General features: G+C 39.9%; 1 protein-coding gene across 2 annotated transcripts in view; it reads right to left on the bottom strand.

Annotated features, from left to right (window-relative positions):
* The window catches only part of LOC127666040 (sperm-associated antigen 6), a 96,727-nt gene extending 78,420 nt beyond the window's left edge, over positions 1-18,307 (bottom strand). For both annotated transcript variants that reach the window (XM_052158741.1, XM_052158742.1), the window contains exons 1-2: positions 18,227-18,307; positions 18,035-18,130 (exon numbers count right to left, since the gene is read on the bottom strand). In XM_052158741.1, the coding sequence (XP_052014701.1) occupies positions 18,035-18,130; positions 18,227-18,251 (121 nt within the window). In that variant the 5' untranslated portion in view covers positions 18,252-18,307. The remainder of the gene's footprint in view (positions 1-18,034; positions 18,131-18,226) is intronic.

Here is an 18,307-nt window from a genome sequence, read left to right as displayed (position 1 = left end):
TGATTTGGGCAAGTTGATTCTGTATCCACCTGCACTGCCAAATTTGTGTATTGTTTCTAAATTTTTTCTAATAGAATTTGGGATCTCTAATGAATAATAATATGCCATCTGAAAAAAAACTGATAGCTTTACTTCTTTCTTATTAGATTATTTTCTTAATTTACATTTCCATGATTCCCCTCCAAACACCCCTATTCCATCCCCCTCGCCCTGCTCACTAACCCACCCACTCATGCTTCCCTAACCTGGCATTCCCTTACCCTGGGGCTCTGAGCCTTCACAGGTCGAACGGCCTCCCCTCTCATTGATGTCCAACCAGGCCATCCCCTGCTACTTATGCAGATGGAGCAATGGATCTCCATGTGTACTCTTTGGTTGGTGGTTAAGTCCCTGGGAACTCTGGGGGTACTGGTTGGTTCCTATTGTTGTTCTTCCTATGGGGTTGTAAACCCCTTCAGCTCCTTGGGTCCTTTCTCAAGCTCTTCCATTGGGGACCCTATGATCAGTTCAATGGTTGGCTGAGAGCACATGCCTCTGTATTTGTCAGGTACTGGCAGACCCTCTCAGAAGACAGCTATATCAAGGTCTTGTCAGCAAGCACTTGTTGGCATCCACAATAGGGTCTGAATTTGGTAACTGTATATGGGATGGTTTCCCAGGTGGGGCAGTCTCTGGATGGTCTTTCCTTCAGTCTCCACTCCACATTTTGTCTCTTTATCTCCTCCCATGGGTATTTTGTTCCCCCTTCTAAGAAGGACCAAGGTATCCACACTTTGGTCTTCCTTCTTCTTGAGCGTCATGTGTACTGTGAATTATATCTTGGGTATTCCAAGCTTCTCAGCTAATATCCACTTATCAGTGAGTGCATATCATGTGTGTTCTTTTGTGATTGGGTTACCTCACTCAGGATGATACTCTTTAGTTCCATCTATTTGCCTAAGAATTTTAAAATTCTTATTGTTTTTAATAGCTGAGTGGTACACAATTGTGTAAATGTACCACATTTTCTGTATCCATTCCTCTGTTGAGGGACATCTGGGTCCTTTCCAGCTTCTAGCAATTATAAATAAGGCTGCTATGAACATATTGGAGCATGTGTCCTTATTACATGTTGGAGCATCTGCTGGGTATATGCCCAGGAGTGGTATAGCTGGGTCCTCAGGTAGTACTATGCCCAATTTTCTGAAGAACTGCCAAAATGATTTCCAGAGTGGTTTTATCAGGTTGCAAACCCACCAAAAATGGAAGAGTGTTCCTCTTTGTCCATATCCTTGCCAGCATTTGCTGTCCCCTGAGTTTTTGATCCTAGCCATTCTGATTGGTGGTGAGGTAGAATCTCAAGATGGTTTTGATTTACCTTTCCCTGATGACTAAGGATGCTGAACATTTCTTTAGGTGCTTCTCAGCCATTTGGTATTCCTCAGTTGAGAATTCTTTGTTTTGCTCTGTACCCCATTTTAATAGTGTGATTTGGTTCTCTGGAGTCTAACTTCTTGAGTTCTTTGTATATATTGGATATTAGTCCTCTACTGGATATAGAATTGGTAAAGATCTTTTCCCAATCTGTTGTTTGCCATTTTGTCCTATTAATAGTGTCCTTTGCCTTACAGAAGCTTTGCAATTTTATGAGGTTCCATTCGTCAATTCTTGATCTTAGAGCATAAGCCATTGGTGTTCCATTCAGGAAATTTTACCTTGTGCCCATGTACTTGAGGGTCTTCCCTATTTCCTTTTCTATTAGTTTCAGGGTATCTGGTTTTATGTGGAGATCCTTGATCCACTTGGACTTGAGCTTTGTACAAGGGGATAAGAATGGGTCGATTTACATTTTTCTACATGCTAACCACCAGTTGAGCCAAAAAATGCTGTCTTTTTTCCACTGCATGGTTTTAGCTCCTTTGTCAAAGATCAAGAGATCATAAGTGTGTGGGTTCATTTGTGGGTCTTCAATTCTATTACATTGATCTACCTACCTGTTCACTGTACCAAAACCATGCAGTTTTTATCACAATTGCTCTGTAGTACACCTTGAGGTCAGGGATGTTGATTCCCCCAGAAGTTCTCATTTTGTTGAGAATAGTTTTTGCTATCCTGGGTTTTTTGTTATTCCAGATTAATTTGAGAATTGCTCTTTCTACCTCTATGAATAATTGAGTTGGTTTTTTGATTGCATTGAATCTGTAGACTACTTTCAGCAAGATGGCCTTTATTACCATATTAATTCTGCCAATCCATGAGCATGGGAGATTTTTCCATTTTCTGAGATCTTCTTTGATTTGAATTTATGATCATACAGATCATTCACTTATTTGGTTAGAATCACACCAAGGTATTTTATATTATTTGTGACTATTGTGAAGGGAGTTGTTTCTCAAATTTCTTTCTCAGTTTGCTTATCCTTTGAATAGAAGGCGGCCACTGATTTGATTGAGTTAATTTTAGTTGTTTATCAGCTTTAGCTCTCTGGTGGAATTTTTGGGGTCACTTAAGTATGCTATCATATCATCTGCAAATAATGATATTTTGACTTCTTCCTTTCCCATTTGGATCCCATTTGACCTCTTTCTAGTGTCTAATTGCTCTGCCTAGGACTTCCAGTACTATATTGAATAGGTATAGAGGGAATGGGCAACTTTGTCTAGTCCCTGATTTTAGTGGGATTGCTTCAAGTTTCTCTCAACTTAGTTTGATGTTAGCTACTGGTTTGCTGCATATTGCTTTTATTATGTTTAGGTATGGGCCTTGAATTCCTGATCTTTTCAAGACTTTTATCATGAAGTGGTGTTGAACTTTGACAAATGCTTTCTCAGTATCTAAGAAATGAATGTGTGGTTTTTTTTTTTTTCCTATGAGTTTGTGTATATAGTGGATTATGTTGATAGACTTTCTTATATTGAACCATCCTTGCATCCATGGGATGAAGGCCATGGGATGATGGATGATTGTTTTGATGTGTTCTTGGATTCAGTTTTCTAGAATTTTATTGAGTATTTTTGCATCAATATTCATAATGGAAATTGGTCTGAAGTTCTCCTTCTTTGTAGGGTCTTTGGGGGTCTAAGTATCAGAGTAATTGTGGCTTCATAGAATGAATTGGGGAATGTTCCTTCTGTTTCTATTTTGTGGAATAATTTGGACAATATTGGTATTAGGTCTTCTTTGAAGGTTTGTTAGAACTCTGCACTGAACCCATCTGGTCCTGGGCTTTTCTTGGTTGGGAGACTATTGATGACTTCTTCTATTTCATTAGGGGTTATGGGGCTGTTTAGATCATTTATCTGATCCTGATTTAACTTTGGTACCTGGTCTCTGTCTAGGAAATTGTCCATTTCACCCAGATTTTCCAGTTTTGTTGAGTAAAGGCGTTTGTAGGAGGATTTGATGATTTTCTGAATTTCCTCGATTTCTGTTCTTGTGCCTCCCTTTTCATTTCTGATTTTTTAATTTAGATACTATCTACATACCCCCTGGTTAGTCTGGTCTATCTTGCTGATTTTCTCAAAGAACTAGCCCCTGGATTAGTTGATTCTTTGTATAGTTCTTGTTGTTTCTAATTGGTTGGTTTCAGCCCTGAGTCTGATTATTTCCTGCCATCTACTCCTCTTGGGTGTATTTGCTTCTTTTTGTTCTAGAGCCTTCAGGTGTACTATAAAGTTGCTAGTGTAAGCTCTCTCCAGTTTCTTTTTGGAAGCACTCAGAGCTATGGGTTTTCCTTTTAGGATTGCTTTCATTGTGTCCCACGGGTTTGGGTATGTTGTGGTTTCATTTTCATTAACTTCTAAAAGGCTTTAATTTCTTTATTTCTTCCTTGACCAAGTTATCATTGAGTAGAGTGGTGTTCAGCTTTCACATGTTTGTGTGGCCTTTCTATTGTTTTTATTGTTATTGAAGATCAGCCTTAATCTGTGATTATCTAATAGGATTGCATGGGATTATTTCAGTCTTCTTGTATCTGAGGCCTGTTTTGTGACTAATTTTGGAGAAGGTACAATGAGGTGCTAAGAAGAAGGTATATTCTTTTGTTTTAAGGTAAAATGTTCTATAGATATCTGTTAAATCCATTTGGTTCATAGCTTCTGTTAGTTTCACTGTTTCTCTGTTTAGTCTCTGTTTCCATGATCTGTCCATTGATGAGAGTAGGGTGTTGAAGTCTCCCACTATTATTGTTTGAGGTACAATGTGTGCTTTGAGCTTTAGTAAAGTTTCTTTTATGAATGTGGGTGCCCTTTCATGTGGAACATAGATGTTCAGGATTGAGAGTTCTTCTTGGTATATTTTTTCTTTGATGAGAATGAAGTATCCTTCCTTATCTTTTTTGATAACTTTTGGTTGAAAGTCAAGTTTATTCGATATTGAAATGGCTACCCCAGCTTGTTTCTTGGGACCATTTGCTTGGAAAATTATTTTCCAGCATTTTACTTTGAGGTAGTGTCTTTGTCTCTGAGGTAGGTTTCCTGTATGCAGCAAAATATTGGGTTCTGTTTATGTATCCAGTCTGTTAGTCTATGTCTTTTTATTGGGGAATTAAGTCCATTGACATTAAGAGATATTAAGAAAAAGTGATGGTTGCTTCCTGGTATTATTGTTGTTAAAGGTGGAGTTATGTTTATGTCGCTGTCTTCTTATTGGTTTGTTAATGGAAAACTACTTTCTTGCTCTTTCTAGGGTGTAGTTTCCCTAGTTGTGTTGGAGTTTTCCATTTATTATTTTTTGAAGGGCTGGATTTGTGAAAAGATATTGTATAAGTTTGTTTTTGTCGTGGAAAATCTTGGTTTCTCCATCTATTGTAATTTTTTGCTGGGTATAATAGCCTGGGTTGGCATTTCTGTTCTCTTAGGGTATGTATGACATCTGCCCAGTATCTTCTAGCTTTCATAGTCTCTGTTGAGAAGTCTGATATAATTCTAATAGGTCTGCCTTTATATGTTACTTGACCATTTTCCCATACTGCTTTTAATATTCTTTCTTTGCTTTGTGCATTTGGTGTTTTGATTATTATGTGACGGGAGGAGTTTCTTTTCTGGTCCAATGTATTTGTAGCTCTGTGGGCTTCTTGTATGTCCATTGGTATCCCTTTCTTTAGGTTAGGGAAGTTTTCTTCTACAATTTTGTTGAAGATATTTACTGGCCCTTTAAGTTGGGAGTCTTCACTCTCTTCTATACCTATTATTCTTAGGTTTGGTCTTCTCATTGTGTCCTGTATTTCCTGGATGTTTTGGGTCAGTGTCTGGTGCAATGCTTCCCTGTTCATTTCAGATTGGCTCATTTTAGTCCTCAGTTGGCCCTAGAGTCTGGTAATTTTTTAATCTTCCCAAGTACTAGCTCTTAGATTTATTGATTTTTGTATGTGTGCTCTTTTCTTTGTTTTGATCTGACTGATTTCTGCTCTGCTTTTTTATTATTTCTTGCACTTACTGGGTTTGGATTTAGTTTGTTCACTTTTCTCCCAAATTTTTGATAGCATCATTAGATCATTTACTTGTGTTCTCACTGGCTTTTAATATGGGCATTTGGAGCTGTGCATCTCCTATGATTTCAGTGTGTTCCAGAGGCTGGCTGCATTATTGTTCTCATTTTCATTTAATGACAGAAATTCTTGATTTCTTCTTCTTTCTTCTTCTTCTTCTTCTTCTTCTTCTTCTTCTTTCTTCTTCTTCTTCTTCTTGGGTTTTTTTTTTGTTGTTGTTGTTGTTTTTCAAGACAGGGTTTCTCTGTGTAGCTCTGGCTGTCCTGGAACTCACTCTGTAGACAAGGCTGGCCTGGAACTCAGAAATCCGCCTGCCTCTGCCTCCCAAGTGCTGGGATTAAAGGCGTGCACCTGGGTATATGCCCAGGAGTGGTATAGCAGGATCTTCTGGAAGTGAGGTGCCCAGTTTTCGGAGGAACCGCCAGACTGCTTTCCAGAGTGGTTGTACCAATTTGCAACCCCACCAGCAGTGGAGGAGTGTTCCTCTTTCTCCGCACCCTCTCCAACACCTGCTGTCTCCTGAATTTTTAATGTTAGCCATTCTGACTGGTGTAAGATGAAATCTTAGGGTTGTTTTGATTTGCATTTCCCTAATGACTAATGAAGTTGAGCATTTTTTAAGATGCTTCTCCGCCATCCGAAGTTCTTCAGGTGAGAATTCTTTGTTTAACTCTGTACCCCATTTTTTAATAGGGTTGTTCGGTTTTCTGGAGTCTAACTTCTTGAGTTCTTTATATATATTGGATATTAGCCCTCTATCTGATGTAGGATTGGCCCTATTTATAATTGCCAGATGCTGGAAAGAACCCAGGTATCCCTCAACAGAAGAGTGGATGCAAAAAATGTGGTATATCTACACAATGGAGTACTATTCAGCCATTAGAAACAATGAATTCATGAAATTCTTAGGCAAATGGATGGAGCTAGAGAACATCATACTAAGTGAGGTAACCCAGACTCAAAAGGTGAATCATGTTATGCACTCACTAATAAGTGGTTATTATCCTAGAAAACTGGAATACCCAAAACATAATCCACACATCAAATGAGATACAAGAAGAAAGCAGGAATGGTCCCTGGTTCTGGAAAGACTCAGTGAAACAGTATTTGGCAAAACCAGAACGGGGAACTGGGAAGGGGTGGGAGGGAGGACATGGGAAGAGAAGGGGGCTTACGGGACTTTCGGGGAGTGGGGGGGGCTAGAAAAGGGGAAATCATTTGAAATGTAAATAAATTATATCAAATAAAAAAAATAACAATAAAAAAAAAAAAAAGGCGTGCACCACCACCACCTGGCTTGATTTCTTCTTTACCTGTCCATCATGCAGTCCTACAATCTACATAAGTTTGTATTTACTAGAGATTTGTTTGCTGTCAATTTTAAGTTTTATTGCATTGTACTCAGATAGGATACAAGAAGGTATTTCAATCTTTTTCAGTTTTAAACATTTGTCTTATGTCTAAGGATGTGGTCTATTTTTTAAAAGTTACCATTTGCTGCTGAGTATCTTGTGGATTCTTTGGTATTTGTAGATATCTGTTAAGACAATTTGATGCACAATGTCAAGTAATTCTGAGGGTTTTTGTTTTGTTTTGTTTTGTCCAGATGACCTGTCTACTGGTACAAGTAGCATATTGAAGGCATCTACTATTAGTAGATTGATGCTAATCTATTACTTTAAATCAGTAGTGCATTTTATTTATTAAATTGGGAGCATATATGTTTAGGATATTATGTTTTACTGGTTAACTGTTCCTTTGATTGGAATGAAATGACCCTCTTTATCTCTTCTGATTAGTTTTAGTTTGAAGTCTATTTTATCAGAATAGCGATGGCTGTTGCTTCTTGGACCCATCTGACTGCAGTGCTTCCATCTATCTTTTTACTCCAAGACAGTGTTTATTTCTAAAGCTAAGATATCTTCCTCATAGGCAGCAGATAGATGGATTTTGTTTCTTGGTCTGTTCAGTCTGCATCTGTGAGAACTGAGACCATTGTTATTTAAAGGTACTATTGAAATATATGTGCTAATTATTATCAATGTGTTATTGACTTTTGTGTTGTTCTCCATGTTACTTCACATTTTAATAATTATGGCTTCATGTTTCTTTCTGTGGTCTCTTCTATGCTCACCTCTCTCTTCAACCTGAAATAATGCTGCTTGTGTTTTCTTCAGGTTTGATTTGTTAGATATAAGCCTTTTCAGCTGTTTATATCATACAGATACACTTACTCCTTCAACCATGACAGATGGCTTTGGGGCAGTATATTAGTTTAGCGTGGCCATCATGGTCTTTTAGGACTGGGGATACATTTGCTCCAGGCTCTTCTGACTTTCAAATTTTCTATTAAGAAACCAGCTATGATCTCATGGGTTTTCTTTAGTATGTGACTTGTGTTTTTCTCTTGCAATTTTCAATACACTTTCTTTGTTATGTGTGCTTAGTTTTTTAACTATGATATGCAGTGGGGGATTTTTCTGGTCTTGTCTATTTGATGTTCTCTGTTTCTTATAGCTGTATGGGTGTGTCTTTCCTGAATTTGAGGAAGTTTTCTTCTATGATCTTGTTAAAGTTTTGGTCTATTAAAGGCAGTGGTAGCACACGCCTTTAATCCCAGCACTCTGGGAGGCAGAGGCAGGCAGATTTCTGAGTTCCAGGCCAGCCTGGTCTACAGAGTGAGTTCCAGGACAGCCAGGACCATACAGAGAAACCCTGTCTTGAAAAAACCAAAACAAACAAACAAACAAAAAAAAAACAAACCAAGTTTTGGTCTAGTCCATTAGCTAAGTATTATTCTCCCTTATCTATGCCTATAATTCAAAATTTGCTTTATTATTGTTGTTTGGGGGTTTTGTTGTTTTGTTTTGTTTTTCTTGTATGTTACTTTCTGGTGTTTTTAAATTTTTTTTATACTGTTTAGTTATTTTGTTTGGATCCCCTACTTTAAGTCCTGATATTCTTTCTTATGCTTAATATATCTAACTGTAAGGCTTTCCTAGGCATTTTCTAGTTGAGCTGTAGTATTTTCTAATTCCATCTGTATTTCATCTTGCATTCTCTCCAGTAATTCTGTCTCCTTATTGAGTTCATCCTGAAGCCCTGGGTTATCTTTATTACTTCTATCAGCCTCCTGTTCGTTATTTCCTTGAGCATCACTCAGGCATTTATTCTCCTTGATTGTCTTCCTTGATTTCACTGAAATGTCTGTGTCTCCTTGAAACTCTCTAAATTCTTGATGAAGTTTATGATTCTTCTTTTAGATTCCATGTCCTGGGGCTAATCTAGGTAACTCTCATGAGCAATAAATTCTATAGAATGGGTAGATTTTACAGAGAAGAGACAGGTTTTTATATTGTTGGTATTTTTGCAATGAGATCTAGGAATGTGGACTTCTTTCATTAGTTCAGATTCTGTGATAGACAAATCAGGCTGGAAAAGAAGACAGGATGTGGTGGCATGTTGGGTCTACAGTCTAGAAATTACTTGAGAGGAATAAAGCCAGGTGCCACAGGTTATTGGACTGGTACACAGAATTGCTTTGGTCCAAGACTAGAGTGTGGGGGTTGGTAAGGATGAATGGAAAATTGTGAAATGGTGTAGGAAAGTCCTGTGTGTTGAAGAATAATGTAGCATTGCTACTGGAACAACAACCTGTAGTAAGACATATAGACCTTTGAAGAAAACTTACTACTACTATTCTGCTAAATACACATAATATTCAACCAACTCCTAATGGCTTATCATTATATCCATAGACTAAGGCAGCTCTCAAAGCTCATCAGAGAATCTAGTAACCAACATAATAGATGGTGACAAACACAGATCTACAAATGGTCAAGGTGGAGGAAAATTAGGGGCTAAGAATGTTAATGCCTAATAGAACATGCACACTGCACTCCCTTTTCCAAAGGCTCGGGATCATTGAAGGGAAGGGAGAGAAAGATCATAAAGGCCAGAGGTGCACAGCTACAAGGAAGCAGTCTCTTCTTCACATAGAAGAGCAGTTACCTATATGAACTCACAGTAGTTGTGACAGCATGCATAAGACCTGTTTCAGACCAAATCAGACCAAGTCCCAGCACGGAAAGGGGTATTGGGCATATAGTTCCACCAAGGAGCTAGTCACAATTTTTAGCTGCTGAGGAAGTAAGGGTGTTTTCTCTAAGAGTGTAGACCCAGATACATATCCAGATACATATTGTAGAAGGCTACAATAATATTTGAGCAGCACAAAAATAGTCTTTATGGGGAGAACACAAAGTTTGGCAGGAAGGGAAGTGAGATATATCTAGGAAAAGTTGGGGGAGGAAGGATGAATATGATCAAAAGATATATAAAATTCCCCCAAAATAATAAAATGTTGAAATTAACATAAAAATTTAAAGGCTATGAAGTCAGATAAGAATTAACATCTCTTATTTAGAAAGTAAACAACTATGTAAGGCAATAGCTCCATCATGAAGAATATAAAGAAAAAGATTGGGGGATATGTGGTAAAATTTCCAGTTCCTGATGGGCAGGAAAGGGAGTCACCTATCCCAGTCTTTGTAACCCATATCTTCCAGGGCTCATTCAAGGTCTTTCCTACTCAATGAAGTCTTCCATTTGTTCTTGAGGAAGGTAGAGGGCCATTTTGCTAGGTCCTCATATTCATGATAGATATATACACTACCTGCAAATACTTTCACTGAGATAAGGAAGTATGATATATAACAGGTTCTCATGATATTCATCCTAGGATTGAAAACATAATAGGTCTATCACCATAATATATAAAATCATTATTTTGAGACCTTTTTCCATATTACCTCTCATGTATGTCTCTTTCACAGGTGAAAGACCCAAGCCAGGTAAAGACAGAACAGCAAAATCTACAGACCAATATCCATACTTAACATAGATGCACAGTCCTCAGCAAAATCCTAACAAACTGAATACAAACACTTATCAACAAAATATCCACAATCATATTTGTTTTACCCCAGAAATCAGGGTGAGTTCAACATATACAAGTCAATAAATATAAAATAAATCATATAAAATATAAAATAAAGCATATAAAAGGACTTAGTCCCTGGAACCCACATGTCTTAGTTACACTTTTCTATTGTGTGAAGAGATACCATGACCAAGGCAACTTATAGAAGGAAGAGTTTATTGGAGACCTGTTTACCATTTCAGTGGCTTAGACTAAATGAGCATCACAGCAGGCAGAGAGGCAGTTTAAAAAGTCAAAGTCTCTTCTGAGACTCAATAAAATCTGTTAATTGTGACCCCATGCAAGATCAAAAAGCAAATTACATATTTCTAATATGCAATGGCACAGAATATACATCACCATTCAAAAAGGGAGGAGTAGGGGCATAGTGAATGCTGAACCAAAGCAAGACTGAAACCCAGCTGGGCAGACTCCAAATCCTGTAGCTCTGTCTGATGTCAAAGGGCCTAGGCGACTCTTAAAGTCTCCAACTGCTTGAAACTTTGTTAACTACAACATACTCCTCTCTTTGGCTGGTTCCACACCTTGTCTTCAGCTCTCCTTTGTAGGTACCCCATGACTCTTACATCTCCACCAACCTGAGATCTCCAACACAATCCAGGCTTCACCTCAGCTTCACACAATGGCCTCTCCAGGCCTCCATCTAGCACCTCTCCTTCCACCCTCCTAGCCTCAACAGCTTTCCTTAGCCAGGAAAGTGGATTCTACAAACCCTTGGTTCCTATACCCCTTTTTTAACCAAATAGCTGATGCTGCCCAATCCTTTGCCTGCTTTGGATAGAACGTGGCCCTCTTGAAATGACATTTACATAAGCTTTTCTTTGTGGATGCTCTTTGGTAACAGATTGATCCTCATTACTTAGGCCTCATCTTTTCACAAGTTGCAAGATTAGCTGGGTAAGGTCTCACCCTGAGGGCACCACTGCCTTTATTCCATTCTTCTTTATCTCTTTCAGCAGGAGCCTTGGCTCTAGCATCAAATTTCTCCATGCTCCTTTTCTCCTCAGACTACTTTTTTTTTCATTTCTTTTTGCTCCACTTGCTTTTTTTTCATTGTATATCTGCATAAAACTGATCAATAATAACCACATGACAGAATCAATATTAGGCTGTCTTGAAAACTCTTCTGCTGAAGATTCTGGAAGAGTCACTGGCCTCCAGTTCAGGTTAGAAGTCCTAAGAATTTGGGCTCTGAGCGATAGCTGTCACCTGGGTGGCTCTGCTAGTGCATGACAAATACAGAGGGGGACACTCTCAGCCAGCCATTGAACTGAGCACAGGGTCCCCAATGGGGGAGCTAGAGAAAGGATCCAAGGAGCTAAAGGGGTTTGCAGTGCCACAGGAGGAACCTAGTACTCCCTGAGCTCCCAGGGACAAAACCATAAACCAAAGAGTACACATGGAGTTACCCATGGCTCCAGGCCCATAGGCAGTAGAGGATGGCCTTGTTGGACATCAAAAGGAGGAGAGGCCCCTACTCCTGGAAAGTTCGATGCCACAGTGTAGGGGAATGCTGGGAGAGGGAAGAGGGAGAGGGCTGATTGGGGAACAGGGGGAGGGGAGATGGGTTATGAGACTTTCGGGGGGGGGGGGGCGGCCAGGAAAGGGGACAACATTTGAAACATAAATGAAGAATATATCTAATTTTTAAAAAGTTAAAAAAAAAAAAAAAAGAAAGAAATTGGGCTCTGAAATCAGAAAAGCTAGCACCAGCACCAGCACCAGCACCAGCACCAGCACCAGCACCAGCACCAGAATCGAGCAGGAGTAAATGCAGCCAGGTGCCAGGAGCCATCCTCACTTAGATCTCAATGCCAAGAACTCTCCATACCAGGAGCCATCCCCACCTGGCTCTCAGTGCCAGGAGACCTCGATACCAGGAGTCATTCTCACTTAGATCTCCATGCCAGGAACTATTCCTACATAAATCTCAAAACCCCCTCCTTTTGAAGTCCATCTGTGGATAGGTTACTGTAGCAACCCCTTTCCACTTCACCTTCTCATGACCCCCCTTTATCATGCCAAAATTCCAGCAGCAATAACTAGCCTTACCCAGATATTATGAGAAACTGTTTCTTAGAAATGATATCAGCCCCCTGAGATTGTTCCCCCTCTACCCCTCCCAAACCTTGTAAGCTTCCCTTTATATTGACTTGTGTAAAAATTAAAATTTGACAGCTTGTTCGGGATTAAATTTGCTGTCCATCTCTTTTTTGTGTCTTTGTCCCATCGCCTTTCTTTTAGGTAACTCCAGGAACCCTGTTGACTGTCCTGCGGGTTGGGATAGCCAGGCAAGAGCATTGTCTTCTCCTGGATTCTCAAGTCTACGGAGCAAACTAGAGGGCACCTCCCATTGTAAGGGGCCCTCTCCCATCAGTTAATCCTTCCTGAAAATGTCCTCAGAGACACACCAAAAGGCTTCGTAGACTACAGAGGCAACCAGGTTGACAGTCAACATTAGCCATCTGTTGCCGAGGCTCACCTTGAATCAGCATCCCTGCCCCAGTCTCCTAAAAATCCTGGACTATAGAAAGACACCACTAAAATAGACTTAATTTACATCTTCCTGTCTAGTGAGCCTCTTTCCATATTATGTATGTTTTCCTTAGGGAAAAAAATCTGTTCAAGTTGTTTGCCCATTTTTGAATTGGACAATTTCTGTTGAGTTGCAGTGATTCTTTGCATTTTAACTGTAAATATTAATATTTTACGAGTTTCTGTTTTCATGTATTTTCTGGCAGTAAAGTAAGACAATTCATTCAAAAATCTCTCTGAGGTTAGGATGCAGCTCAGTGGTAGAGTACTTACTTGGTAAGCAGAGCTAAGACTTAAATTCAATATTATCACAAATACAAAAATCTGCCTTCAGTTAGAATTAACTCAATATTTTAACTCAATATTTCACCTACTCTAAATGATTTGAGATAGTTTATATGTACATGTTAGAGACAATTTATATTTATATTTATATTTATATTTATATTTATATTTATATTTATATTTATATTTATATTTATATTTATTTATATTTACATATATTTATAACATACATATAAGTATTGTCTTAGTCAGGGTTTCTATTCCTGCACAAACATCATGACCAAGAAGCAAGTTGGGGAGGAAAGGGTTTATTGAGCTTACACTTCCATGTTGCAGTTCATCACAAAAAGAAGTCAGGACTGGAACTCAAGCAGGTCAGGAAGCAGAAGCTGATGCAGAGGCCATGGAGGGATGTTTCTTACTGGCTTGCTTCCCCTGGCTTGTTCAGCCTGCTCTCTTATAGAACCCAAGAGCACCAGCCCAAAGGTGGTACCACCCACAAGGGGCCCTCCCCATTTGATCACTAATTGAGAAAATGCCTCACAGCTGGATCTCATGGAGGCACTTCCCCAACTAAAGCTCCTTTCTCTGTGATAACTCCAGCCTGTGTCAAGTTGACACACAAAACTAGCCAGTACAAGTATATTGCTATATACATTTAATAATATAACAATATACTTATACAATTATATTATAATTTAATTGTATCATACTAATACTTAATTATTTCTAAATATTAATGTGTAATTAATGGAATAAACTATATATTATAATTGAATTGATTACAATATAATTAAATATGTAATTATGTCATAACAATTTTATTTATTTACATATGTATATATGGACATGCTTAACCTAACAGAGGTCCTCAGCATACATAAAAAACGATGTGTTAAATATGTATATATATATATATATATATATATATATATATACACACACACACACACACACACACACATACATATGACAACAACAAATGTGTTCAGGAGGGGCACTGATAATTGTATCAAAAATACAACTGGATTTTCATTGCAATTAAGATCTGAACATGAGTTTCATGGCAACAAAGAAAAGGTGAATATAAATTTTATGAAATAAAATAAAACAGGATGTTTTTTTACTAAAATTCCATATCCAGCAGCTAGCTTTACAGAAAACTTTTAATAAATGCTTGAAGAACAAATGAGCATTTCTTCCTATATTTGTGACATAATAACAGAACTCTTCACTGATAGATTTAAAGAAGCTATGGGAAAACCTAGTTTTTAAAGTGTTTTCAGCTTTTTTTTAAATGTATGTTGAATACTAGGTGTGGTAACACACATAGGTAAAACACACAGGTGAAACATACAGGTAATCAGATGTTCAAAGTCATCCTCGGCTGCAAAGGGAAGTCATACAATAGAGGAAGAGGAAGGATAAATAACTAAGGATGCTTTAAAAAGACACTGGGAACCACTGTTTTATATTTATCTAAATTTACATATAATGCTTATAACTGTGTGTATATAAGGAAATTATATCACTTGGAACAATGATATTCCCACTAAGAGCTATAGACTAAGAAAAATTCCAGTACAAACATGAGAAACCTCTTTTCAAGTTGTTGTTTAGATTTGATCCTCAGTACACATAAGAAAGCAATATAGGCTATTGTTATTGTTGCTGGTGGCCTGCCAGGAGTTGAAGGTGACATGCTCTTGGAACTGACCTGAAAAGTCTCCTCTATGGAAAGCCTGAAGGTGCTATGCAAGCTGCTAAAGGAGGGAAACATTCAACAGTCTGACCCAGACGCACAGCAAGGTGTGTCTAAAGCTGTAGTGGCGACACTCATATCTTGACGGTAACCAACAACTGTCTAATCGAACTCAAAGCCCACTTAACAGGAAGGAACTCGTGCCTGGTACTGTAAATCTTGACAACTACCCAGGGCTAGTGAGGTCATGGATCTTAGAAGAGAACCTACTACCTCACATTCCTAAATCGGTTACTCCCTAACTACATTCTAAATTTTTATCCTTATATCCACAGGTAAGTGTAAATCTCATCCCCCCTCAAAGAAGCTTTTTGTTTGGTTGGTTTGGGTATTTTTTTTCAGTAGATGCCCATTACGGAGCCACTGCTGCCAAGATGCAGACAACTGACCATGGGGTGCCCAGTCCCAGCTGATGCAGCTACAGGACAACTCCTACAACCTAAAGCCCAAGAGACCTTTGGGAGGAGTGGTGGTTACCCAGTACAAGCCATCAGCCCTAGAAACAAAGGCATACAGCCAATACTGAATGGACTCATCAGACTGCATGTATGTGTTTATTCATGTGTGTGTAACAAGTAAGAGGAGGCAATGAAGTTGGAAGCCAGGGGACACAGAAATGGGAAGAGATCATGGGAGGAAAATGATATAATAAAAATGTAAAATTCACTAATAAACTAGACATTTGTACTATGGACATCTTGAGGATTGTGAATACATGCACACAAACACAGAATAAAGAAAATTCATCTACATAAAACATCTGCAAAACAAAATAATTTTTAAAGTTTATTTTATTTATAACTGTGTGTGTGTGTGTGTGTGTGTGTGTGTGTGTGAGTGCAGGTGCCCATGGAGACTAGAGGCACTGGGGCCTCTGGAGCTGGAGTGACAGGTGATTGTGAGCACTTTGGCCTGGGTGCTAGCAATCAAACTCAAATCCACAGGAGGAACAGTACATGCTCTTAATGGCTGAGGCATCTCTCCAGCCCCCAAACAACCAATTCTTTAATGACAACATCTTAGAAATCGGTACTAGTTCAGTGGCTACTAGGCAAAGTACAGAAGGAGGTAGGTGTGATCTTGTATCTGGACCTACAGGGAATCTGTCCTGAGTGTAATGGTGGTGAGCACACAGGAGGTGAGACTACACAGAGTGATACACACACACAAGACAGTACGACTGGGGAAACACGAATGCAATTAATCAATTTCTGTCAATATTGGCATCATAACTGTAGTAACAATAAACTTGTGAAATATGTCACTAGGGAATTAAATGGAGGGCAAAGGACACATGAATCTATACTTATCTCAATTTTTTAAGTTAAAGATAAAAAGGATGCCGATAAAGATAAAAAATCCTATTCTAAAAGCTTCCCTTGCCACCTCTGCATGGTTGTAGGAACCAAAGGTCTCAGAACACAGCCCACAGAATCCAGTAAGCAGGTCGCATAGGGGCTCACAGAGACTGAGGAGACAATCACAGACACTATATGGGTCCAAGCTAAGTCCTCTTTTTAAGGGAAACGGAGGAGGAGTGGATATAGGGGAGAGGGGAGAAGGAAGGAGTAGAGGGAAACTGGTCGGGATGTAAATGTTTGAGAAAAGAATAAGAGTTTTAAGAAAATATCCAAGAATAAACACCAAAACAAAGGACCAAAAAGGTACAAGGTGGGAAGGAAGGAAGGAAGGAAGGAAGGAAGGAAGGAAAGAAGGAAGGAAGGAAGGAAGGAAGGAAGGAAGGAAGGAGGAAAGGAAAGAAACAAACAAAAACATCCAATAAAGGTTTCCTAAGACAAAATAGTAATAGCAATCTCATAGTTCAGTTAGTAACTCATGTTTGATCTAGGCAAATGAAACTCTTGCTCCTTCCTCTCGCCTCTGCTTCTCTGCCTCTGCCTCTCTGCCTCTCTGCCTCTCTGCCTCTCTGCCTCTCTGCCTCTCTGCCTCTCTGCCTCTCTGCCTCTCTGCCTCTCTGCCTCTCTGCCTCTCTGCCTCTCTGCCTCTCTGCCTCTCTGCCTCTCTGCCTCTCTGCCTCTCTGCCTCTGCCTCTCTTCACAACCCTTTCTTTCCCAATTCTCCCTCTCCCTTCTCCGGTCCCCCTCTTCCTCTCTGTTCTCCCCTCTCCTTCCCTCTTCCCTCTCTTCTTTCTCTCCCTACCTTACTCTTTCTCTTCCCCACTTTTCCCACTCCTCAATTTAAGGGATAGATTTAGAGCATCATAAGGATTTTACAAAACCTTTACCTACTTACAGTCTAGGAGCATAAAATTACATTTTCACTTTACAGTAAGACCAAAAGTACTATGATGTGTCTTGAATTTTTTTGTCGTAAAAATGCCTGAGATGGTCAAAAGGAAGCGAGAGGGAGTGAGGACATGAACTAATGATTAACGTGCTAGCATGAGCAAGCTTAAGGACCCTGGTTTGGATCTCCAGCACACACAAAAGGGGAGGGGGCATGATGGCATGGTGCCTATAATCCCCCGTGCAGTGAGTTTGCCAACAGCCCGTCTTGCAGAAACGGCAGAGTCCAGCTTCAATGAGAGAGATTCAGGAGAGTAAGATCTATGCTAAACGACCTCGAGGAAATTCATACTGCTTTGAATGAACCTGACAACCTGCCTGATTTCATGAGACCGCCTCTAAGGGGACTGGAGAGTGTACAGGAGGAACTTAAAGATGTTTCCTTTGACTCACCAGGCACACACACTCACAAAAACAACAAAACAAACGAACGAACAAAACCTCTGCAGATAAGGAACCCAAGAGGAGAGCAGCTGAGGGTTACAGGTACAGCTGATAGGAGTCAGGGGATGGAAGAGGCCAGGACCCAAGGGATAGGAGATTGGGGGGGGGGGGGGGAGAGGAGGGGAATGATAGGTAGGGGAAGGGGAGGGCGTGGAAAATTAGGGACAGCGAGGTTAGTAGCTATCAGAGCCAGCAGCTGAGACAGGCGGACAACGCGTGGGTTGCAGGCTCACCTGCATTCTGCAGCGTTTCGATGTTTTGGGGTCTGGTCGCCAGCTCCGCCACCATCTGCACGAACTGCGTCCGGGCTTTCTGGTACTGCTCGAACACTGAGGAGAGAGAGCCGGTGGAGGTGTCCTGTGGCGCCGACCCTCCCAAGTGCTCGCCCGCCCGTCCGCCTGCCCGTCCGCCCGCCTTTGCCATACCTTGCAGCACCTGCCGCTGACTCATGGCGAAGGTGGTCCGCAGGTCCCAGGACCTCCGCAAACGCGGGGCGGGTGCTGGGA

Source organism: Apodemus sylvaticus, chromosome 15 (genome assembly GCF_947179515.1).
Source record: "Apodemus sylvaticus chromosome 15, mApoSyl1.1, whole genome shotgun sequence".
NCBI classification, from domain to species: Eukaryota; Metazoa; Chordata; class Mammalia; order Rodentia; family Muridae; genus Apodemus; species Apodemus sylvaticus.
The sequence above is the reverse complement of the archived record's forward strand: the minus strand, read 5'-3'. Positions and strand labels throughout refer to the sequence as shown.